Source organism: Propithecus coquereli, unplaced genomic scaffold (genome assembly GCF_000956105.1).
Source record: "Propithecus coquereli isolate 6110/MARCELLA unplaced genomic scaffold, Pcoq_1.0 Scaffold3, whole genome shotgun sequence".
In the NCBI taxonomy this organism is placed as follows: Eukaryota; Metazoa; Chordata; class Mammalia; order Primates; family Indriidae; genus Propithecus; species Propithecus coquereli.
This window is the reverse complement of record NW_012148618.1, coordinates 18,909,245-18,935,926: the sequence shown is the minus strand read 5'-3', so window position 1 is coordinate 18,935,926 and position 26,682 is coordinate 18,909,245. Positions and strand designations below refer to the sequence as shown.

Genomic DNA, 26,682 nt, shown 5'->3' with positions numbered 1-26,682 from the left:
GTCAGAAGCATGATGCAGGTATCACTGGGCTAAGATCAAGGTGTTGGCAAGGCTGCCATCCCTTCTAGAGGCTCTAAGGGAGGATCCTTTTCCTTGCCTTTTCTAGCTTCTAAAGGTGCCTATATTCCATGTCTTGTGACCTCCTTCTTCCATCTTCAAAGCCAGCAATAGCAGGCTGAGTTCTTATCATGCTGCCACTGCCATCTCTCTAGTTCTCTGACCACAGCTAGGAAAGGTCCTTCTGTGTTACGGACTCGTGTGATTAGACTGGGCCCACCCAGATTTCCATCTCAAGATTGGTACCCTTAGTCACACTTTTTTGCCATGTAAGGTGATGTATATATTCACAGGTTGTAGGGATCAAGTTGTGGACCTCTTTGAGGGCCTTTTTTCTGTCTTTCCAGAAAGACTTAGAACAGATGTTTTAAGTAGTCAGTAGGACTTCCTTTCTAGCTGGGTTGATGGCCCAATAAGTCAATTTTATATAGAAATAAGGTGAAAGACATGGAGGAAGATATTGAAATCAAGCATTAGTCACTTGGGTAATTTCACCCCTTTTTTTTAACCATTATAAGACATGTAAAAGTCTCTGTCTGCCTGTTTGCTGCCTTTAAAGAATCAGCCCCGTAGTCATGAAAGCAGGAATCTAGGTGTCAGGAAAGCTTTCAGATCTGGGATCAATCAATAAGCCTTACAAAAGCAGGCCTGATCTGCTCCTTAGTGTCCCCAGGGATGGGCTTATTTTCCTGCCTTCCCCAACAGCACTGGTACCTCTCTCGTTGGCTCCCAGTTGCAGGGTGGTGGGGAGAGCATCTTCCTCCCTCCTCTCTTCTTCCTCTACGTGGGTCCCAACACGATCAGTCCCACTTCCTGGGTGGAGCACATGGGGCCAGGGAGCGAGGTATAGAGAATGGTTGTGCAAATGCAGTAGATGATGGCTTTGGGGCCACACTGGAATTGGCATGTGGAGATCCTGGTGTCGACTGGGTAGGTGGTTTGGGGCAGGTGAAGGTCATGGCAATCATTCTGAGCAGACCTTGGGCATGAGAGCCTTTCTATACTATTGGGGGTTGGCGGGACTCCAGGAGACAGGAAGCCTAGTTAAGACACTACCTTAGACAGTTTTGATCTCTTTATTTCTCAGTCTCATTGGTTGCACCTGATTTCCTCCATAACATTAAGCAACTGTTGTGTGATTTTTCCAAATTAAAAAGAAAAAGACAGAAACAAAAAGGTTATGCTTTTCATCTATGCCTGTGTAAACAAACCCAGTAATTACCATAACTCAAATCGCTGCTGAAACTCTCCATATTTTAATGTGCACACAGTTGCACTTGCTGCTAAATCTCTGCATATATGCTAGGAAGTTAATCCGGAATTAGGAAACTGAAAAACTGATTAAAATAAAATTGGGCCAAGTCCATGATTTTTATATTCATTAGATTCAAAATTTCTGTGAGGAAATGTGCAATATGAATTGAATTATCTTCCAGAGTAATAACAAGGAAAAAAAAAAAGGAAACTGAAACAATGGCAAAATATGGGTGTTCACGCAGGGAGATGTATGAATTAGGTTTGCTGTGGTTTCGGTTGATTGTGATTCAATATTCTGCCCCTGTGAAACAACCTTTCCTCACGAGGCTGCACAAACTCAATTCTCTTCAGTCTAAAGTGGATATTATCCCGTTTTCCTATAGCAGTATTTCCTCAAATTTTGTACCTTTACCAAAAGAAGTTTTCCACTGAGCTTTAATGATAGCATTATTAGTCCCTCCTAAGTGTTTTAATTGCTGCCTTTCCTGATTGCCTTTAGGACAAAAGAGCCATTGTAAATGTTCAAAGAAAAGTCAGGAAGGTGAGAGTTCATTGTTTTTGCGCCTATAGGCATGGGCTAGACAACATTGAGTATTAAGGAAATTGTGTAGAAAATTCAAGTCTCCACATTTTCTCTTAATAAATTGGAATAATTGGACCATCCCTGCTACATATGTTTCTTTGTTCCCTCCAGACCCACTCTCTGCACCTTTACACCTTGTTCTCTGCCCCACGAGGCTGCCCTCTGTGGACCTCACCAGCCAGCTCCCTTGTCTTCTAGGTTCCATTTGGGTGTGGACAATGGAGAGCCCCAGCAGGAGGTGAGAGGGAGAGGGGAGGGTATGGCCAGGGTCCCCCCTGGCTGGCCGTGTTCCTCCAGTGGAGACCACTGCTCTTGTCAAGGTTGCCTTTTCTCCCAGGCCCTGGAAACTCCTTTCTCTCTTTTCCCTTTAGGCCTGGTGGAGGGGGTAAGCTTGCACTGTGACTAGCTTCCAGACACTGCACTCTCCGTGGGCTTTTGGGTTCCATGTCTTGGCCATGCCTTTATAAACAGTCCCTTTAGTAAGCCCTCCTCAGATTAGCCTAATCTGACTGTGCCCTCTGTTTCCTACTATGACCCTTACAGAAATAGAATCCCATTCATCTAGTCCTACTGATCCCATATCTAAATATATCTACATTCTTTCCACATTTGAGGCCACCCTCATCTCTCACCAGAACTACTAACTCATCTCCCTGCTTCCACTCTTTATGGCTTAAAATCATCTAAACGTTTCCCGTCACACATGAAATAAGACCCAAATTCCCTGTATGATCAGGGTCTTGTCGTTCAACTTCTTCTTAAATCACATTCATCCCCCAGGTCCTAGAACGCACCACGTTCTCTCTTGCCTGGGTCTTTCACCCGCGTTGTTCACTCTGCCTGGCCTGTTGTACTCTCTGCTCTTCAAATGGGTAGCACCGTCAAAGACAAAAACTGAGCAAGTAAAGACAATGATTTTATTGAAATCTATACTCCAAATTTGAAGATTAGAGTGTGTATTTGTTTTCTATCCCTGCTGTAGAAAATTATCACAAAATGAGTGGCTTAAAACAACAGAAATTCATTCTCTTATAGTTTGGGGGCTGGAATTCCAAAAGGGGTCTTACACGGCTAAAATCAAGGTGTCTCCAGCACCACGTGGCCTCTGGAGGCTCTAGGGAGACCGTTTCCTTGCCTTTCCCCACATTGAGAGCTGCGTTCCACGGCTCATGTCCCCTTCCTCTATCTTCGAAATCAGCAGTGCAGCATCTTCTCTCTGTTTCTCTCTGCTTCTGTCACATGACTTTCTTCTGTTTATAGTCAAATGTCCCTTTGTTTCCTCCTTACAAAGATATTAATACTCGTGCTTATATTTAGGGCCCATGCAGATAATCCAGGATGACTCCCTCCTCTCAAGATGCTTCATCACATCTGCAAAAGCCCTTTTATAAAGTAACATTCACAGATTCCAGGGACTAGCGCCTGGATGTCTTTAGGGGCCATTATTCAGATGACTACAGTGTGTCTCAGCAGTGTAGTTCTGCCTTAGACTTTTACAGGGAAGTGTAGACAAGTTACAGGTGGAGTAATTTATCACTGGGATTGTTTTCAACCAAGGGAAGTTCAGTGGAACAGGAAATGTTTATTTCTATGTCTAGCTACTTTCAGGGGGACAAACAATTCTAATCTCAGCTAATCGTTCATGAGACAAAGCACAAAGGGTCTGTGTCTGACCTTGTCTGCAGGCTCAGGCAAACGGGGAAAGGCCTGGGTTTGACCTCGTAAACAAAGAGTTATCTACAACTCTTGTAGGAGTCATGACAAAGAGTTGACAGTAATTCTTACCCAAGTCACGTGGGGAACAGTGGTCCATTGCAGCTAACCATTTTCAGAGAACCTAGTTAAGTACGTGTGTATTCTTGACCCATTTTCTGGAACATAAAATGTTGGGGGAATCTCTTAACTATTGCTGTTTTCTAGGAGCACAGGGCTCACGTAAAGCTTGGCATTGTCAGCACCTTCTCAACCTTTAATATTTTTCATAGACACCCTCCCTGAGTGCCCTAGTACTGCTGTTTCCATTATTCTCGGTCATAGTTTCCTTTACGGTATTTTTTCACAATTTGTAATTAGTGTGTGTATTTGTTTGCCTTTCTATCTAAGCTTTTAACTTTTTGAGGGCAGGGAATGTGGATGCTGTATCTTAAGAGCTTAAAACAATGTCTCTTCCTATCTTGAGAGCCTGACACATTTTTGTTGAATTGCATTGACAAGAGACCTGATATCAGATGGCTACTAAACTCATGTTTAGTAATGACCTCATTGGTAGTGAACTAAATGAGGGTAAAAATAAGTGATAAAAGCAAAGGAGGGTCAGAAATCACAGGCAATAGGACCAGCACGTTCAGAGACCCCAAGAGCACAGAGGCTGTGTGGAGCATGGCTGGTGCGGGGGGCGGGGGAGGTCTGTGCAGGGTGGGATGAGGCTCCATGGTGAGTCGGATACCAGACCCCAAAGGAGCTTTATACTTTCCAGTTCCCTCAGTGCCCTGCACTCATTCGTCCTTCCAACAAATATTTTTTGAATGCATTCCACGTCCAGGCACTGGTCTAGACTTTGAGGATACACCAGGGAGCAGAACAGACACAAGTAAGTCTCACAGTAAATAGAAGATGTGATTAAAATAAATAGTGCTGAGTGTTAAGGGGAAAAGCGAAGCAGGGGAGTGAGATGTGGAGTGTAGGCTTGTGATTTTAGAGAGGGTGGCCAGGGAAGGCCTCAGTGAGACTATGCTGTGTGCTGGGTGTGGGGAAATCACTAGAAGGAAGTGATATTTTGGGGAAGGACATTCCAGGCTGAGGGCACAGCAAGCACTGAGGTCCTAAGGTGCAAACTCACCTGTAAGAAGACCAGTGTGGTTGGAACAGAGCGACAGGGGAGGACCTACAATTGTAGGAGATGAGGTCACTGAAGTGGGTGGGGGGGTGCAGCGGTAAAGACTTGTGTGTGAGCTTTTGTAAGGACAGTGGCTTTTCACTTACTAAAATGGGGAGCGATTAGCAGATGTTAATAAGGAAGTAACCAGCTCTATTTCGTTTAACAGGATTACTTGGGCTGCTACGTTGAAACAAGGCAGAAGAGGAGCAAGGCTTGATGCAGGAAGAGCCTTGAGGAGGCTCCTGCAGTGACCCGGGGGAGAGAAGATCCGGTGGCAGCATGGATCGGAGAGGCCACAGTGGAGATAGTGAGTGGTGATGAGATTCTGCATGTATTCTGAAGCCAATGGAATTTGCTGATAGATCAGACGTGAGTTGTGAGAGAAGTAAAAAACGACTCCAGGATTCATTAAGTCCACACATGAAGCCCAAAGTGCACAAATTTTCAGTAGAATTCATTTTGGAAATGTACCTGTGAGCATTAGGAAATCATAGAACGGTGATCGTCTCTCTCCAGTGTGCTGGTTGCATTGGCAGCTGGAGTTATTTAGCGTCTTTCAATATTCGTTATTGCTTATTTCTCTGAACTTCTCATTTTCCCTGAGAATGATTCTACCACCTCTTTGCTGGGCAGAAGTACAATAGGAAAATGAGAAAATCCAAGTACGTAATAACAGAAAAGCCAGTCTCCTTTTCTTGATCTCTTAGGCATCCGACAGAGCAGATGGACCTTTGGAAGCCAGGGAAAGCCACAGCTGCTGGGGAGGGAGCTGAGTGAGAACAGAGGCCTGCACTTCGGCCACCAGAGTCTGCAGCAGAGCCCCACAGCTTGGCAGTTACCCATGTCTTTCTCTCAAATGTCGACTGCTTAGTGTTTGTCCCCAAACTACTCCCTGCTGCAATATCTTCCAGGCTGAGGAAGAAAGTAAAGGCTCTTTGCCCAGATGTCATCGCTTGTCTCCTTCTCTGAAGCGATGACATTCATGACTTGGATCTTGGCCTCAACCTCTGAGAAGTTTTCTCTGCATTCCTCATCTTAAATTGCTTAACCTGAAAATACACTGTTTGAGTCTTACACTAGTGCCGCATGTACTCTGCTTAACTGCAGCAAGAGTCAGTCCATGTAAATTAATTTTCCAGATAGCTGAAGCTTAGCCATCTTCTGATGTCAGCCATGTAGATGAGAATTTTTCTAAGGATGAACTACACATATCTTTGCTTTCTTAACCTGGATACCGGGAAAAAAATTGAGATTTTCTGCCATTAGTCTGTCCTCTTACAAAGTGATGATGTCCTCAAGCTCTTTTGAGGTATGTAGAGTCGGTGCCTCCCACTTTTATGACCTCGGACTGCTGCATTTTTGAGCCTTGTATTCCTTCTTTAAATGTTTTTGATGTTTTGCTGCATCATCCCTGTGCCACTTATTGCTAGTGACTGCTCATTTAATATGCTGTTCACTGGAAAACTGTGTCACCAGAATCGTGGACAAATGTTCTGTGTGAGTACCGTGTTTTAGTACCAGAGGATCTCTGAGGTCTTTTTCAGCTTTAATTTATTTTTATGGTTCTATATATCCCCCCAAATGGGTATGATCTATTGTGCAAAGACAGTGGAGCTTTCATTTGGACACCTTTGGGATTATTTTTAACTTAATTTAATTAATCACATTTAGTGATCATTGATTATCATTTATTTATTCATATTTATTTGAATACTTATTTTTAAATGCATGGAATACCCTAGAAGAATGCACAAGGAACCAGTAAGGGTTGACTTTGAAGAAAAAAACAAGATGAATGAAGGACAGGTGAGAGATTTAATTTATATTATATGCCAATAATAACTATTCGAAAATATCTTAAAAATTAAATCCATAAATAAACTACTTGCCTGTTAAGCTGTATTTAATTATTAACTCATGTGTGAAGTGACATATATTGTGAAGGTCATATATAATAAACTTTTTACCACTCAAAAATGTAAGATAGGCCGGGCGGGGTGGCTCATGCCTGTAATCCTAGCTCTCTGGGAGGCCGAGGCGGGCGGATTGTTTGAGCTCAGGAGTTTGAGACCAGCCTGAGCAAGAGCGAGACCCCGTCTCTACTAAAATTAGAAAGAAATTAATCGGACAACTAAAAATACACAGGAAAAAATTAGCCGGGCATGGGTGGCGCATGCCTGTAGTCCCAGCTACTCAGGAGGCTGAGGCAGGAGGATCGCTTGAGCCCAGGAGTTTGAGGTTGCCGTGAGCTAGGCCGACGCCACGGCACTCACTCTAGCCCGGGCAAAAGAGTGAGACTCTGTCTCAAAAAAAAAAAAAAAAAAAAAAAGTAAGATATTATATCACCATTATTATTATGTTGCACTTATTTATAAAATAAGTAAGCAACTAAAATATCGCTATAAAAAAAAAAAGTTGGCAGGCTCAGTGGCTCACACCTGTAATCCTAGAACTCTGGGAGGCCAACCAAGGTGGGAGGATCATTTGAGGCCGGGAGTTTGAGACCAGCTTGAGCAAGAGCGAGATTCTGTCTCTACTAAAAATAGAAAAATTAGCTGGATGTGGTGGCATTCACCTGTAGTCCCAGCTATTTGGGAGGCTGAAGCAGGAGGATCGCTTGAGCCCAGGAGTTTGAGGTTGCAATAAGCTATGACGACTCTACTGCACTCCAGCCTGGATGACAGAGCCAGACCCTATCTCAAACAAACAAACAAAAAAACAAAACAAAACAAAACAAAACCAAATTGACCCTACCACACACCCACTGACAAGATTTTTTTTTTTTTAATATGGTTCTTTCTTGGGTGAAGAAAGTGATAGAGAAGTGTTTCATCAGATATACTATTAAAGTCCTCCAAACATTAGTTTCATATTGCATATTTTATTTTCTGAAGCTAGGATTAGACAAATATAATTTGATAGGTTCTGAGTTATTTCTTGGGCCAAATAAAACTCAGAACTGATGTTATTCATTGTAGGATGGGGTAATTATAATAATGTGATTGAGTTTGTGTGAATTTATGCATTACAAGTATAGTATGTTCTTTCATTCTATTAAACATAAAATCCAAGTGGGATGCTACATTTTCGATTGCTGCATAACAATGATAACAAACTTATTTGTTTGTTATTTTGCAGTTTCCATGGGTCAAGAGTACACACATACCTTAAGTGGGTTCTCTCCTCAGGATCTCACTACACTGGAATCAAGGTGTTAGCTGGACCTGCAGTCTTCTCTGAGGCTCAAGATTCTCTTCCAAGCTCAAGTGGCTAGAGGCTGAATGAATTTCCTTGCTACCATAGAACTCATGACACCTTGCTTCTTTAAGGCCAGCAGGAAGAAATCTCTAACCTCTAGACTCTCTGTTAAAGGGCTTACCTGATTAAGCGGGGCCCACCTTGGTCAAGCCCACTTAGAATTAAACTTAAAATCAACTTCTTAAGGACTTTAATTACATCTATAAATTCTCTTCATCTCTTTCATAAAAGTAACCTAATAATTGGAGTGGCACTCCATCATACTCACAGGTCCTGCCCAAACTCAAGAGGAGGAGATAACACAGGCCATCTTAGAAATCCTGCCTGCTTCAAATGCTGTCTCACATTTCTGGAGATCCTATATCAGCTACTAAGAGCCAACGAGGTGGGGGGCGGGGCTTGTGGGGTTTAAAGATTCTTTGATTTGTAATTGGTTAAAGAAATAGAGCTTTGTCTAAAAGAATGTTTTAGCTTAAGATAAGGATGTCTGTTCATCAGAAACTCCAGAAGGGAGGGGCAGGACGAGGTGTGCCTGACCTCCCTTTTCCTGACCGACTACTCAGCTTTAAGCTTTATTTCTCTAGGGTCCTCTTGGCCAAGAGGGTGTCCATTCATTCAGCTAGGCAGGGCTTAAGATTTTATTTTAGTTCACAAATATGTAATTTGTTTTTATAAACATTCTATAGATTTTTCAAAGATGGTGCATTCTTTGTGGGTGAGCACTATTGTATCTATTAAATTTATTTTTTTTTAGCATAGTTTGAATTCTTCCTATGCTTATTTGATTTGTCAAAGATAGTGATATAAGTGAGCTATTTGCTGAGAAAGTTGACTTTCTATCATTCTCCTTTTGTTTCTAACAATTCTTGAATTATTTATGTCAATACTATGCTGTTTGTATACATAAAGCTGCATTATTTTTATGACTACACTGTGGCTATACATATTTTGTAAATATAAAATGATACTCTCCTGTCCTTCCTAATTCTTTTAGTTTTAAACTTTGAAATTAATATTGCTAACTGTATTCTTTTTGTTTGAATGTTTGTATATATTTTTGTTTATTCTTTTGCTTTTAGCCCTTTTTTTTAGTTGTGGACTTTTAACTTTTTGATATTCAATTTTGAAAATGATGGAGATAGAATAGAATTTGACTTTTTTCATTAAATTTGAGAGTCTTTGTCAATAAGAAAGATTAACACATTTACATTTTCTGTTCATTGCTTGTACGTTTGATTTTTCTTCTATCATATTTTATGATTCTATTATATTGTATGATTTTTCTCTTTTTTAATGAAAAAAAAATTTTTTTGAGACAGGGTCTCATCATTGCCTGGGCTAGAGTGGTGTGATCATAGCTCACTGCAGCCTTGAACTCCTGGGCTCAAGCAATCCTCCTGTCTCAGCCTCCCAAGTAGCTGGGACTACAGGTGCACACCACCACATTGGCTAATTTTTCTATTTTTTGGTAGAGACGGGATCTCACTATGTTGCTCAGGTTGGTCTTGAATTCCTGGATTCAAGTGATCCTCCTGCCTCGGCCTCCCAGAGTATTAGAATTACTAATTCTAATTAGTGTGAGCTGCTGTGCTGGGCTGAAAAATTTTTGACTATTTTTTCCCGTTTTTATGCTCTTTATGTATTGATATTTTCACAGAATTTTTTTCTGGTGCTGCTGCTAAAGGAATCTGTGAGATGCTCCACTACAACACTCAAACTTGCTTTGAGTGCCCACCAAGCACACTGTGCATCTTCTCAGGGAAGCCCTTTCTGAATACTCTCAGTATCCAACAAAAGGCATCCCAAGGAAGGTGCTACACCTATTCTCACCTCCAGCTTCAAACTGGGGATAGGGGTTAATAGAGTCCTCCCAGGGTTTCCTGTAATTATTTTCTAAGATTTTTTTTCTCAGAAAGCACTGGTTGCAAGCTGGTCTTTAATAGCTTCCTTCAATCTCTGTCCATGTATACTGTAGCTTGATTGTATTTCTAAAAAAATGTTATCGTGTGAATGGCATCCTTCCATAGTTTCCTGCTGTGATGCAAATTTTTTCTACTTTCATATCTGCTTGGTCGTTTCAGGGGCCATCTGATAGGCAATTGAGAAAGAGAATTAGAGCCATTGCTCCAGTATGTGTGGGTGTGTATATGCTTTACAGAGAAGTCTAGTCGTTCTACATTTAGGGTGTCTGTGGGACACCCAGAGTGTGAACTAAAATAAAATCCTAAGACCCCCTGCCAACTGAATGGACTCCCTCTTTGCCAAGAGGACCCCACGAAAACCTTAAAACTGAATTCCTGGCCATGAAGAGAAGGGAGGTTGGACACATCTCCGTTATACCTCCTCCCTTTTGGAGTTTAGATACAACAATTGACCAGCATTAATGTCAAAACGGAGATCATAAGACTGACAAACAGACTCTGGGTGACAATAAGACACTAAATTATTAACAGGATGTAAGGCCATGTAGGCCAAAGGTTAAATCACCTGCAGTCCATTAATTTGCTTAACTTGAGTGAGTATATTGTGGCTTGTCTCTGATTAACAGACTCCCTTATCTTAACTTAAAACATTCCAAGGCTTTAGACAAAGCTTTATTTCTTTGACCAATTACAAATCAAAGAATTGTTAAACCCACCTATAATCTGTAAGTCTCCCCCCTGCCCTTCAAGATGTCCTACCTTTTTGGGCCAAACCAATGTATACTTTCCATGTATTGATTTATGATTTTATCTGCAATTCCTGTTTCCCTAAAATGTATAAAGCCAAACTGTAACCTCAGGACCACTTGCTCAAGACTTCTTGGGTGTGACTTCCTTGGGGCCATAGTCATATATATTCATTTCAGAATAAACCTCTTTAAATTATTTTACAGAGTTTGAAGTTTTTTTCCTATTAACAAGAGAACCACCAAGAAAATTTATATTTAAATATATAGAACTAAGAGATAGGAGAGATCTGAGTTAAAAATTATAAATTTGGGAGACACCAACATGTGGTGGAAATCAAACCATGGGGATGAGAGGGAGTTTCTAGAGCAGTGGTTCCAAGATCTTGTGGATCATTAGAATGCACAGGTCCCTTGGCCCCATTCGCAGAGAATCTAATTTAGCAGGGCTTTGGTCATCCACAAGAATCTATACTCTCTTTTTAAAGCTTCTGTGGAAAGATTTCTAAATTGAGTATTAAGGGGGAAACTCACGTGACAATGCCCCCAGTATGGCTCTATTTATGAAAGAAAGCTCTATGTCTATTTGTACATGGATATGTCTGTAGGGATGAAGGCAGGGTCATCAGCTGAAAAAGTGACAGAAGCTTTGAAAAGTCATTGTGGAGGAAAGGTTGGGGATGCCGATGAGGAACATGCACAAAGTGAGGGGACAGAGAAAGTCGGACACCAATGCCCATGATTGTGGAACTTTCTCTTTCCTGCTGGAAACCTGAGTGTAGACATGGAGATGGTGGGTGATTGGCTTACTAGAGTTAGGTTAAGCAAAGGACAACAGCAGATGACAACTAAGGGCCATAAAAATCTGTTGCCACCTGACCATAGTCCCTATCCTTTTGATTTCCTGCTATCCAAACCTATTCCCAATAGAACTGTTCTTGACTTCAAAATCTCCAGTCCCTACTGCCACCCACCCCTTAACCTGGAACCCAAAGAACATCACTTCAGTCACCCTCTTGCCAGTTGCCCTCAGAAAATCAAATGAGGTTTTTTGTTTTTTCACTACTACCTTATATGGCAACTTCTATAGACATGGCAATGTTCTACCCAGTCCTTGTTTAATGAAGTGCTTGTTGCCCCAGCAGCTAGGAGTGTTGTCAGCAGACAGACTTCAGCTCCCAGGACCTTCAGGGACTCCCTCTGCTGCACAGAGCTGCCTCACCTGAGGTCACACCCCTTCCCAGGCATCCTATATCCAATGACTGATCAATGCGGAGCACAAAGGCCTGGCCGTCTCTGCCCTGCTTGGGACTACTTCCTGCGGGGTCTGCGAGGCTGTCACTGGGCTTGCATCACAGCTCACCATTTCCCCAGCGTTAATCCCTAGGGCACTACATGCTAAACTCTGTCTGGGAGTCTGTTTCCTAGGGAGCCCACCTTGCAACAGCTGTGCACAGAAACAAGAACCAGGATTATCTGTTACAGAAGCCATATTTTCTCACCTTTCCCAGAGACCCTCTCAAGTATTTCAGAGAAGTGTCAGGCCCAGATGAAGCTGGGTCCTTTGTGCCCAGGACCAAGTATAGGCATTTGGATTTCAGGTACCAGGGCTCAAGAGAGAGGGTTTAATGGAGGGCACAGCTAAGTAAAAGGGCCCTGGATTTGGAATGGGGATCTCCAGCTCTTTGAGCTTTGCTGATGGTCTCCCTTTTCCTACAGTTATCCTTCTGAACAGACAGGCTGAACTTGAAAGCCTTAATCTTGCATTCCAGCTTTAAATAACCTGTAGGCGAGGGCACTGAGTGAAATTTTCAGGCTCACATCTGATATACCGTTGCGTCATGATTTGGGTGATTGAAAAGTAAAAACATGACCTAGGCCAAAGCAGTAGAATTTGAGTGCTTTTTATTTCAGGTTCATTTTTCCCATATATTTTCTCAGGTAGAATAAACAGTCAAAATATGTCAAGAAGAAAAATCAGGCCATTCATCAGAAAAACAACTTTTTGTTGGTTTGTCAATGTGATTAAGTATTATAGGTATACTAATAAAAATGAAAAAAAATCAATACCTGTATATTCTAAATTTGCAAAGTTTTTCCACTTCACAGTTTAACCATTCTTTAAAATCCATACAATCACTATAGAAAGTAACTGAACTGATGATTCAGGATATATTTCTTAATAATGGTTTGAAAATTTGTGGTACTTGGTTTTCAATTAGACATCTATAAAGATTTCATCTGTGCTAACCACTTAATTACAAAAAAAATATGCAAAGTAATGCCATGATGGAAATTTCAAAATATGTAGCAGGGAGCACAATTAAAGTTTATATGCTAAGAATAAGATATATTTCATTTAATTGGAATGTATGTTGTCTTCTAATCTAGTTAATATATAATACTTTTCAGTCAGCAGCAAATTCAAGGTGTATGTTATCAAAGATTGCTCAGATCACTCTAAGTATATAATCTGTTACATTAAATAACCTTATTTAGGTAACTGCTTTCAACATTTTATAGACTCAAGTACTTCTTAAAGTTTTCAGTTATTGATTTTTAAATCTTCTTTGTAGGTATAAGCCTCTCAGGAGGCCAAGCATAATCACGTTTCCTACCCAGTTGGTCTTTTCCTTTGATAACCACATATGGTTCCCATACCAGCCTGTCAATAGCATGTATTGAGAACCTGCTGTGGGGTTGAGACCTAAACCAGGGCTAAGAAGCAAATGCCCTAGAAACAAAAGATTAAGTTTGCCCGGAGAAGTTTAAATCAAATTGGTGGTTTTTATGACCACAAGCCAGCATGGGTTTGCTTAATTTTTTTGTTTATCAACAGCAATGATAAGAATGTTTTTCTAGGGGTAGCCTTGGTTTTCATACCCTCTTAAACTGATAGGAAAAAAAAAGCTCCCATTAACTAATAATAAAAAATGATGAAATTTATGTAGAATCTGTTGTGATAGTCTCCAGAGATTTGCATATCCATAGATCAGATTTACAACATAAAGTACTGGAAAATGTTTCTTAATTATTCATACATGAAGTTAAAATGTATTTTAATCTTTCACAGATTAAGAATAAAATGTCAAGACATTTTTGTGATTTCCTCTAACTAGTAAGACAGGAGGGAGGTTCTTTGTGAGGATTTCCAACCAAGCCATATACAACAAATCCGGTATAGATCCTTTTCTTGCCACTGGTAGGCTCCTGATGGCATGGAAGAAAAGGAAAAAATGAAAGGGAAAATTATACAGGCAGTAACATCACTAGCATTTCTGAACTATTTAATAACCAGTGGCTAAAACTTTTATCCTCCCCCCAAATCAAAGCACTGAAATTATTTTGAATATAGGTATTATTAAACTGATGTATTTCTCAGGTAATACAAATATCTATAAACCAGAAAAATAGGCTTAGGCATTGTAAAGACAAAACAGAAATATAAATGTTCACTCTTCTTTAAATAAAAAATTTGATCAACTGATACCATCCCCCCCTTTTGGTGTAAATTATTTTTTTTCCAATAGTTTAAATCTTGTATTTGGGAGAAATCTCAGAAACCAGCTATTGGAACCCGGCCACCCAATTCAGGAGACCATTCTACAACATCTTTGATGGAAAGTCCTCCAGTCTAGACTATGTTTGGAGACATATTTATCTTCACACATAGGAGTCTGTTCATGAGGTGTAAATGCGAAAGTTGGAGGTTTTCATATTTAGCTACCAATCATTAAAGTAAATGGACATTACTATTTTCAGTAGGGACTCCCCTAACATTCGTAGGGCCAGAGGGTACAGAGTGGAAATGGAAAAGGTCACTGCCTGCCATGGACACAGCAGCTCAGTGGCTGACTTGGGGCTGCTGGGGAGGGAACACCAGGGTCTCAGGCTCCTGGAGCATGGTCTTGGAAGGAAGCCTGGGCGCTAGATGGACATGTGCCCTGGACATGTGAGGGTGGCAGTAGGTCCAAGCAAGGTCCTCTAACACTCATGGGCCCCAGGCATCAGGGTCTCAGGGTGGCACTCACCTTCCTTCACTGTCTAAAATCCCACATCTCAATTTTTTAAAAAAAACTTTCCATGTGAAGAATCACGAGCTTTTAAATTGATTAACCCATTTACCCTAAGATTTTTTTCTAACGTTCTTAAATGCCTGCAGTGATACTTACAGGACAATGAGATTAGCAGCTCTTGAGTGCTCTTGTAAGAGTTCATTCAGTCGAACTTGGCGGTAACTCTGTGGACAACATTCAGATTTTGCTGAGTACAGTTTTACCATAATTTATTTTCTTACCTCAAGTCAGGGCAAGCAGAAACCTCATTAAAAAATGCAATTATTTTTTCAGGCTTGGACACTTACCTTATTTTAGAACCTCATGATACATTTTAGAAATGTAAAGAATAAGACCGCTTTTCATTGTGCTATAGTAACTTATTAAGTTCTGGGGGGTTGGGGTGGGGGGAAGCAAACAATATGGATAGCAGTAAAAAGAAGATGAGAATGGCCAGTTTGGGGCAATAGGTTTTTGGTTAAAGAAAACTGATACAATTATGATCCGAGAAATCGAAATAGATGCCCCTTTATCAATTAAGATGGACGCTAAAGTTAAGGAAACAAAAGTTACCTATGGGTTGAGGGTTCGGGGCCCAGCTGGCATGGCAAATTTCTAAATTCCTATGGCTACAAGAAAAACTATGCTTTTGCTAAAGTCTCTAATGATCAGAACTATCAGAATCCTCCTCACTCTTATTTACAACCCAGACCACTATAACTCTGATTGGACAAAGGACAGCCTTATAAACATTCTTTTCTGATAAGCAACTGCTGACCTTAAGCCTGTTTCAGTCAGTTTATAGAGACTGCACACGAACTATCTTTGTGTCCTACAGTTTACCTTTTGAGGTAAAGAGCCAAATTCCACCTCATTTTAATGTTAAAACCCTGCCCCAAAGTGAACATGAAATGTATGTTACATATATGTTTATCCATTGCACATGCACTCTACCCCTGTTTAAATATGTATAGCTTTCCCCCAAGCCTGCTGAATATGTATGACTCTACTGTATAATACAGACTCCGTGAGGCATAAAACCCAACCTACCCTTTCCCTCTTTGAAGAGAGAGCACCTTCGTCCATATTAGAGACTATCACTTCCCAGTTTGCAAATTGACATTGCTAATAAAGCTCTCCTTGCCACTATCTAACCATCCTGGTGGTCTTTTGGATGGCAGAATCTTGATACCAATTTGATATCCTCAGAACATAGATTATATCCTAGTCTACCTTTCTTTAAACTCTTTAAACTTTCTTTAAGCTCTCTGAATATTTTATAAGCACAAGGAACTGGCTTCAATTAAAAAACCACCAAAAGACTCACTTGGAAAAATAACTATTAATATTTTGCAGCAATGAGAATAATATTTATTATTATGTTTCACTGGTTCAGAGAGGCTCAGATGTGCGATTTACTCAATTGTTTGATAAGTCTGTGTTAGAACTGGACAGTTTATTATACACAGAGTTTATGATTCTAATTCAGTATTTCTTTTGTTTGTTTACTAAATCTGAAAGGCTTCTAGTATTTCTTGTCTAATTTTTCCAAGTTCAGTTCCTAATGTAGTTTGTTTAGATCTTGTAGTTTAGAAGGTCTTGTGGTCCTTTTTCTTGATGTCAATTCTACCTAATTCTTGAGTCCTTGTCCTTTCCATAATTCCCACTGTCACTTATGTCATTTAGCTCAGGTCAGAAGAAGTTAACTCCTACCTCCTCACTGGGCTCTCTAGAAAAACTCACTGTTTTTCATCCATCTTACAATGTGTGCTAGACCCAACTTTCATATTCATTGTCCCAATCACATATATTTCCTCAGATACCTTTGTTACTTTTCCATAGCCATCTTAATCAGGTTAAAATTCTTTGTTATTGTGTTAAATTGTGAGTCAATCTACCTTTATCTACTTTGTACACATACCGACAAATTATTTTAGGCTGATGGGTCTGCCTCTTGTTCTTTAAAATTAAATTTGCAAGGAGACTTTACAATATGTACCGATAACCTGTTTTTCAAACTTTTTTTTTTAAATGATTGACTTGATAGAAAAAAAAAGAAAAATTTTCTAAATCCTCATATCGAATAAATAATTGAAAAACCCTTGAAAAATGCAGAAACCCTGGATCTTGAATAACGAAATTGGATAATAAATACATTGCTTCTTGATCTTTAAGTCAACCACTGTTTGCTTTTTCAGCTAGTTACACAGCAAAGTAAAAATTAAAGAAGAAAAGTCCTTACCTTTTCTTTGACTGCTTCTAGTTCCCCATCTGTAATTTTCCATGGAGTTTCTCTTTTTAATTTCTCAGCAGTTGTTAAATCTTTGCAGCTTTCATGGAGACGATATGGTTCAATCATCTCTTCAAAGACTTTCCAGCTGAAATTTGAATTATAAAGGAGGCCTCACAGTGGGAAACTAACTTATTATTTCACAGATACTCCAGGTATGACTGGCTCCGCTGGCTGTGGAATCAGAGCTGAATGTCATGCAAATCTTTTAAGAATTATCTTTGCGGGGAACTTACTGTGAGTAAAACCATGGTTACAGTATTTCCTCCCTACCTGAGAAAGGCCTTAAAGTGTTTGAAGCCTCGTTAGCACACTAGGTATTAGATCTTCAATATTAACACCCAAATGTGTAGACAGTAATTGTTCTGCAAATACATTTTCTGCATAGTGTTGTCAAAGACACAGTTGTAATGTAGACGCTTCAGCCCATAAATTTGTTTTCATCTGGTTATTGCACAGACTCTATGGGAGACATTCATCAATTAATGCAGGAAATGAACTAGGCTCATTGGGAGTTGGATAAGGCCACCCTCACCTTTAGTCCACATGGCAACTCCCGCCATGGCAGGAAGCTGTGGCCAGGCAGGAGGAGAACAGCAAGGGATCCCATAAGTTTAATGGTTATAGAACAATTTGTGTGTTTGCTTAAAATAATGCTGCCCTTGTCCTTTTGGTGTTTGATGTTGCTGCCTGAGATTGTCAAATGAGTATTATTCCAGTATATGTTAGGGGAAAGAACAAAAATAGATAATATTTTAATGCCTAAAAATTTGAGGACATGTTAGAGCATTTAAAAAGAAATCATTGAGGAGAAAACTAGCAGCAGTATCTAAGAGCTATAGAACATTTTAAAATTGCTGGAAAAAAATCTCACTTGTCTTATCTAAGAATCTCATAAAATTTATTTTTTTAAAACAATAGCACAAAGTAATCTTACAATTTCTGGCAGTAGTTGTCTTCAGTATGCTACTTTAAGATAATCTCAAGTATGAACAATTTTCTTTGGTTTTACATCATGTAGCTTACTTATAATTTAGTAACTTTGGAATGAGTGATAATTAGAATCAATATACTGTTAGCTTAAGAAATGGAAATATGAAGCGATGAGTTCAATTATCTCATCAGTTGGCCTGATTTAGGATTTGCAGATAACAGTGCAGTGATTACGAAGGAGTAGGCTTGTCCCCACCAGTGAGCCTTTGTTTAAGGGACTGAAGAGACGCTTAATTCAGTAGGTTCCTATTGCATTGACTTATTCAAAAGGTAGAGGAAGACAGAGAAAGAATAGGACTGATAGGGCCTGTTATTCTTTCAGTCACACAGTACTTTTATTTGCTATTACTCCAACGGTGTTGGGCCTTTAGAGACTGTTGGCAGCTATAGGTATTATAGAAAGGTGCTGGCCTCAGAGAGAAGAGCCTGGGTTCTTGCTCTAGTTCTTCCTTTGTCCTCCTTGGCCTGATAACACAGGCTACAAAATGGTAGTAACGATGCCTGCTGGAGCTGGTTTGAAAGTCAGTGTGATGACTTGGGTGACAGTGCTCCGAAAAGTGTGCAGTGCCTTGTAAAAGCAAGGCATTCACTTTACTAAACAGCATAGGATTGAGGTGAGCAACTGAGAGGCTCTTTGTTTAAGCCCTTCATATACCTATTTTGCTCAGGATAAGAGTTTCTTTGCGTCTCAGCCCAGATCCTTGTTAGAAAGTATGGTACAAAAATAGTTTCCTAAGAAATAGAAGGTGAGGTGGAGGTTGCTGGTTGTCTTCCCAGCATCCACATTGTGCTTTCCCCATTGTAGTTTAAGTGGGAATGACTCCATTCCCAACAACAGCCAATCAGCACAATTCTATACCTTCTGTCTGAGTGATTGGCCAGGGTGGGCACATAACTCAGGCAGGCTTGAACCAGTAAAATTCCCAGTGTTACGCTGACCACAGTGAATGGCTCCGTTGCTTAGGTTAATGAAACCTGAATGGAGCCCTGGACCTGAGTTCCATGACTGGGAAAGAGGCAAACTTTCTCTCCTACAGAACTTACAGGACCAAGTATGTAGTCCCGATTGCTATCATCAGTCATCTTGCTTTTATAAGCTAAATCAACTTAGATCGATGATTTCGTAATGGAAGGTGGAGAGACTGAAAGAGAATTAGTCCTTGATTACAAAATTAACTTAAATCAAACTTAGCCTGAAAGCCAAACTATATTTGTATTTTTTAGTTATGTAGACAATAATTTCCACCATCTAAATCACTGTGAGTTTACTTGCAATTGAAACATGCTAAGTGACACAGTAGGTGACAATGAGGCTGTATTTGCCCACTCCTTTTCTTTGAGCTCTAACTACTCTTTGTTTTTGTTCATCTTTAATTTGTTCCTCCTAAGGCTCATCTCTGAGCTGGCTATTTTCCATTCTCCTAGCTAGGTGATCCCCAGGTAGCTTAAGATTTCTGGTTGTTTTTTTTTTTTGAGACAGAGTCTCTTTTGCCTGGGCTAGAGTGAGTGCCGTGGCGTCAGCCTAGCTCACAGCAACCTCAAACTCCTGGGCTCAAGCGATCCTTCTGCCTCAGCCTCCCGAGTAGCTGGGACTACAGGCATGCACCACCATGCCCGGCTAATTTCTCTCTATATTTTTAGTTGTACAATTAATTTCTTTCTATTTTTAGTAGAGACGGGGTCTCGCTCTTGCTCAGGCTGGTTTCGAACTCCTGAGCTCAAACAATCCGCCCGCCTCAGCCTCCCAGAGAGCTAGGATTACAGGCATGAGCCACCGCGCCCGGCCAAGATTTCTGTTTTGATTCTCTTTAAATCTGATTTTTATTAGAAGTACTTTTTAATTGACTCTAGAATAAGCCAAGTATTGCATGCTATTAAATATAAATAAGGATTAATTTAATTTTGAAAATTACCAGATGCCATACCTTCCCCATCCTTGTTCCTCATAACTAAGTTTTTAATTTTTTTAATTGCATAAAATTTTCCCCCAAGTCCACAAAGATTTCTTCTCTCAAAGTAATGTACCAATTGTTGTTGTGACTACCCTAGCACTTTAGATTATCTAGTTAATTGCTTTTAGTTTCTTTTTGATTTTTATATAAGATTGTTGTCTTTTTGTCCTATGACTTTTAATTCAGTCTCTACAATAAAAAACGGAATTTAACCACAAAAGCTTTTTGGTTTCTCCTGGCTCAATTATTTTCTCATTAACTTTGCCTTTGTACTCCCTTTCACCCTTGCCCTACCATGTTTATAGATAATGTTTATATGATAAAATGCCTCCACCAAGACTCACTGATGTTTTATGGGTAGTCAAAAGATTTATTAAAGGCAATCAATGTAAGGGCATTTAACATTAGCCTCCAACATGGAAATCATTGACAAACTATTTTTGACATTGTGCATCATCTGGTGACCAAGAAAGAGTAGTGATCAGGGTATAGTTGTTAACAGTGGACAAGAGCTGCCAAGAAGGCCCCTGTGGGAGGCGGAATTGAGCCAGTGTTCTATTCTTTAAGCCTTAGCACCTGGGTCCAGGCTGCATCAGCCCACAGGAAGAGTTCTCTTTCTGTAATTGTACCACCCCAAGGAGTTCCCTTATTTAAGGTATTACAAATGTGCCAGATGTGCTATGAGTGGCCACCTGTGAGATTTACTATGAACATTCTTTGTTCTAAGATGGGGTTACTTTCATGTATTGGAACAGCCGTTGCCAATATCAGATATGCGACTGTTTTATAATGTGACATGGCATGAGTTACAGTAGAGGCTGAGAAGAGGAGGATGGCTCTCCCAGCACACCTCTTCTGATGGCCTCTTGTCCTTGCACCAGGGAGCACTGGCCACAAGGATTCTTCTATTTCACTGAGGTTGGATTTTTTTTTTTTTTCCTGCATCTTCCTCAAGACCTCGAAATGGCAAAGAGAAAATCTTCAAAGTTTTGAAAACTAATTCATTTATTTCCTGAGGAAGGAGCGTAATTCTCTTTATTGCAGGATGGTTAGGACATGTAAGAAACATCACATTAAAATGGCATCTAAAATCAAATTTAGATATCAGGACAAAACAAAAAATGGCTCCATATTTTATTTATTACTACTGCCCACAGAATTTTGCTCCCTGAGAAGAGGACACCATGAGACAAAGGTCAGGGAAGTAAGACAAAGAACATGTGGACTATGACAGGTACTCGAAGAATGCTGAGGCTTGGTTAATGGAAGAGGTACATCAGCATCCTCAGTGATAGGACAGAACAGATGGGTAAACAGGGTAGTGACCATGGCAGCTGGGTAGAAACTAGTATGAAAGAAGGGGAAGGAAAAAAGGACTTGGGTAGAGAAAACTTGATCAATGGGCAAAGAGACAAAGGAATATAGGAACAAATTAATTGGCAAACACAGATAGTTTTTAGCTATTGATAAGGCAGACAACAGCAAGAAGAATTTGGCTACAAATAACTAATTTGTGCCCAGTATTAAGCCAGGGTTTATAGAAAATCTGAAGTCAGTAGGAGACACAGTGACTACATTATAGACAACAGAAAATGTTCCTATCTTGCAGAGCATTGGCAGGCTCTGCCCTGTTGCTAAGTGGCACATTCTAAAGAATCCTCAGACCTGATGTGCTATGAAAGAGAGTGCATTTTCACCAATTAGAGTCATAGGATGAGCCTGTTTGATCACATCACTGCAAATGCTAAGAGGCGACGACTTAGGTAATTAAAATTCTTCCAATAAAATGTAGAAGGCTACCAGAGATTATTGTACGACAACCCAATTCATATCAGAAAGTTAATTCCATTTACTAAGGAGAATTATAAATGTGTTCTTAATTTTTCTCAAGCATATATAACTGTAGAAATAAAAGAACATGAGGCATTAGAGGTATGTATGATGTAAGGAAATATTACAAAGTAATAATCAGTTCAACTCTGTCGATGGTAGTTTTCTTTTTAAAAATTAAGGTGCTTTTTGTAAACTCATTTTGACTGACTCATTTTGACTGACTGCCTTAGAGGAATCATGAATACCTTCAAAGAAAAGGAAGTACAAGTTTGTTTGGTCAATAAGAATACATGTCAAATCTGAATAATTTTCAGTTAGCTATTAAGCTCATTCAGAATAACAATAAATAAAAAGAAGGGAAGAGGCAAGAAAACTTGAGAAGTATGGAATTATTTAATACCACCCATCAACAACTTCAGAAGGAAGGAGCAATGGTAGCCAAGAGTAAAGGGAAGTGGTCTGGCAAGACAGTGAGGACCTAAGCCATCTGAGACCTTTGTGTCCCTCTGTACGATGACCCTTGGGGGCCCCTCTCCACACCAAATCAAAAGTATTAAATTGCATCTGAATGCAACAGTAAATATGATTTTGGACCGTAAATCATTAAAAGCATTTTATAATTGTTAAATTATACCTCTAAGTCACATAATCTAATTTACAATGGGCTATGACACCCTTGGGAACTCCTATGAAGGTCTAACCTACAAATTGTTTTCAAATATCGTTGTAATGGACTGAATGTTTGTGTTCCCCCAAAATTCATAAGTCGAAACCCTACCCTCCAATGCGATGGTATTTGGAGGTGGAGATTTTGACAGGTGATTAGGTTTAGATGAGGTCATGAGCATGGGGCCCCATTATGGGATTAGTGCCCTTATAAGAAAAGAAAGAGAGACCCGAGTTCTCTTTCTCTCTGTCATGTGAATACATAGCCAGGAGGTCACCCTCTGCAGGCCAGGAAGAGGGGCCTCACCAGGAAGTGAATCAGCCAGCACCTTGATCTTGGACTGCCCAGCCTCCAGAACTGTGAGAAATAAATGTCTACTGTTTAAGCCACCCAGTCTATGGTATTTTCTTATAGCAGCCTGAGCTGACTAAGCCAATAACGGAATTGGTAAAATTAACAATTAATGAGGGTTAAAATGATGTTGCCTCTTGAAAATATTTAAATAATTATTTTAATTTTGTCATTTTTAAAAATTTTGGAACCAGTACATTTCTTTTCCAGGCTTCAGATAGTTTCAGAGGTTCCTCAAAAGTTTATAGGCCCTAAGTGTTGGGCCCTCAGTATCCAAAAGCTAAGATGGCCTTGGAGGGTTGTTATTGTCATTATGTCAAAAAGCCACAAACTGTTTCCACACCTTCTCTGTCAGAGCTCCCCATCCAGGATGCCCTACCAGTAGCTTTGAACTATGGAACTTGCCCTGATTGCTCAGTTCAGAATAGTTGGACCTTATGCCTCTTGCTACTCTTGCCACCATAGAAACCAAGAGCAATTCTAAAATGCTAACTGACCTATGTTTCAATAATTCTCCTTTTCAGGCTTATCTTCACTATAAAACTTTTTTTCCCCATTAGAATGTACTTTTCTATGTCATGATTATTTGAAGGCCCTTCTTATTATATCCTATCAAGAAGACACTGCGGTAAATATAACATTTTTTTCCCTTTGATAAGCAACACAAAAGAGAATGAGAGAGTACAGTGGGTAATCAGTGGATCTTGTTAAATGTTTCATACCTCTCTTTGTTTGGTTTAACGTTGATGTCACCAATGATATGGATGTCTGCAAATTTTATCCTAAATTTGCTCAGAAGGGAAGCCATTCTGAAAATATGAGAGAAAAACATTCCATCATTGCATATTTAAGTATTTTCAATCAAAGGGTTTTTGTGTTTGCGTTAAGGTATCAAAAGCAATCGTGTCTTATTTCAGCTTAGCTTTCAGACGCTTTTTGGTCAGTGTTTCATTTTCATTATGGTACTTGATGGACACGTTAAGTGTGGACCAAGCTATTCCGCTGAAGGCATAAAGAAACCCCTGTAGGTGCAGATACTGGAAACAACAAGTCTAACTCTGCATTCATGTTTCAGGGAAGATAATGCAAAGCTGTCTACATTGCCTTATTATTTGAAAGAAAGACAGCAAGTCTAAATACTTACTGACTATTATCTTGCTGATAACTTTTAGAGAGTTACTGAAAAACTACTGACAAACTAATAATTATCATATATTACATGGTTATATATTGGAGGTTTTTTCCTAGCAACTGATAATTTTGACATAATTTCAAAGTTATAGAAAAGTTGCAAAGACAGTGCAAAGCACTCCCAGATTCACCAGTTGTTAATATTTTGCCCCATTTGGTTTGCCATTCTCTTTGTTTCTCCTTCCTTATATCTATCTATCTACTTCTCTAGCTACTTATCTGCCATTTTAAAGTCAGTTGCAGATATCAGTCCCCTTTGTCCCCAAATATTTAATATTTCAATGAGCATTTCCTCAGAATAAGGACATTCTCTTATATAAACAGAGTACAACTTTTAAAATGGGAAAATTTAACATCAATGCCATACTGTCCTGTAATCCATAAACAGTCTTCAAATTTTATCAATTGTCCCAATAAAATACTGGAGGCTTTAAGAAACAGAAATTATTATAGACATCATGTTACTTTCCATTTTATTATAAATATTACTCTCTTTGGAGGAATTAAATATATATAACAATATATATGAATATTGCTTTAATTAAAAATGAATATATAAATGTATGGGATATATAAACACACACATATATATATATATCCACGCATGTATATAAATAATATATATTAAATCAATACGTAAGTATATATTGCTTTAATTGAAGATAAATATATGAGTGTATGGATAACATATATTCAATAATGTGCTGCGTAATATCCTTTTGGTCAATGATGGAACACATATGTGATGGTGATCCCGTAAGATAATAATGGTGCTGAAAAATTCCTGTCACTTAGTGATGTTGGAATGTCATAGTGCAACACATTACTCACGTGTTAGCGGTGATGCTGGTGTAAACAAACCTATTGCACTGCCAGTCATATAAATGTATGGCACATACGATTATATACAGAACATAGTACTCGATAATGATAATGTTACTGCTTTATATATTTACTATATTATAGTTTTTATCATCATTTTAGAGTGTACTCCTACTTATATAAAAAAATTAGCTGTAAAACAGCCTCAGGTGGGTCCTCCAGGAGGTATTCCAGAAGAAGGCATTGTTATCACAGGAGATGGCAGTTTCATGTTTATGTTATTGTCCCTGAAGACTTTTTAGTGGGACAAGATGCAGAGGTGAAAGACAGTGATACTGATGATACTGACCCTGTGTAGGACTAGGCTACTGTGTGAGTTTGTGTCTTTGTTTTTAACAAAAAAGTTAAAAGTAAAAAAATTCCACAAATTTTAAAAACAGCAAAAATCCTATAGAATAAGGATATAAAGAAAGAAAATATTTTTGTACAGCTGTACAATGTGTTTGTGTTTTAAGCTAAGTGCTATTACAAAAGACTCAAAAGTTCAAAAAAATTTTTGAAGTTTATAAAGTAAAAAAGTTACAATAAACAAAGTTAATTTATTATTGAAGAAAGAAAAATATTTTTTATAAATTTAGTGTAGCTTAAGTGTACAGTGTTTGTAAAGTCTACAGGAGTGTACAGTGATGTCCTAGGCCCTCACATCCACTCACCACTCGCTGACTCACCCAGAGCAACTGCCAGTCCTGCAAGATCCATTCATGGTAAGTGCCCTACGCAGGTGTTCATTTTTTATCTTTTATATTATATTTTTACTGCACCTTTTCTACGTTTTGATACAGAAATACTTATCATTGTGTTATAATTGCCCACGGTATTCAGTACAGTAAGATGCTGTACCAGTTTGTATCTAGGAGCAATAGGCCATACTATAATATGTATCCCAGGTGTGTAGTAGGCTATACCATTTAGGTTTGTGTGAGTGCACTCTGTGATGTTTGCACAACAATGAAATTGCCTAATGATGCATTTCTGAGAACATATCCCTGTTGTTAAGTGATGCATGACTATGCACACATATATACCACAATACCACAATCACGACACAATCACATCTTCCTGAAAGGGAAGACAAATTTGAAAAATTACAGAATATAAGTCTGGCATTATTTTGTGATTTCTGGAAGCAGTGGTGTCAAGAAGGGCTCAGGGCTTAAGTATTCCCTGAGGGACCAAGAGCTGCTGAAGGTGGTACTCCAAATTTCCACCAGACACCTTTAAATATGCCATCTTCTCAGCATGCTTGTCGTTCTCACAACTACACGTCAGAGCTCAGTGGCTAGATGAATGAGAAAGATATAGACTTTAGAGTTCTCAATAGTTTGTAAACTCTTCCAAACTACAAAGGAGAAACTGGGGACCCAGATATGTTCAGTGATCATTGCAAAGTCCTGCAGCTCCTTGATGGCAGGGTTGGGGTGAGGACCCAGGTGCAGTCTCTCAATTTAGTTCTTTCTTTACATATGCTGTGCTGACAGTGACTGCCATGAATTAGCAGGTTTCGATTCCCCCCAAAGAAACAACTGGACATAAATTCCATCAGGCTTTTCCTTCCTTGGGTGCATTTACTAGTCAGAATGAAATAAACAATATATAAGATAATGAAACTCCCATTCAAGACTTGAGATGAGGTTTCTGTGCCAAATTATTTTTTGTTTTTTGTGTTTTTTTTTTTAGACAGAGTCTCGCTCTGTTGCCCTGAGTAGAGTGCCGTGGCGTCAGCCTAGCTCACAGCAACCTCAAACTCCTGGGCTCAAGCGATCCTCC

The 26,682-nt window shown here is 39.4% G+C and overlaps 1 protein-coding gene across 2 annotated transcripts in view; it reads right to left on the bottom strand.

The window, feature by feature from the left end:
- Positions 1-12,591: 12,591 nt before the first annotated feature.
- SLC12A1 (solute carrier family 12 (sodium/potassium/chloride transporter), member 1) overlaps positions 12,592-26,682 on the bottom strand; it is a 90,472-nt gene continuing 76,381 nt past the window's right edge. For both annotated transcript variants that reach the window (XM_012649158.1, XM_012649159.1), the window contains exons 24-27: positions 23,565-23,651; positions 16,999-17,134; positions 14,874-14,941; positions 12,592-13,911 (exon numbers count right to left, since the gene is read on the bottom strand). In XM_012649158.1, coding sequence (XP_012504612.1) covers positions 13,776-13,911; positions 14,874-14,941; positions 16,999-17,134; positions 23,565-23,651 — 427 coding nt within the window. In that variant the 3' untranslated portion in view covers positions 12,592-13,775. The remainder of the gene's footprint in view (positions 13,912-14,873; positions 14,942-16,998; positions 17,135-23,564; positions 23,652-26,682) is intronic.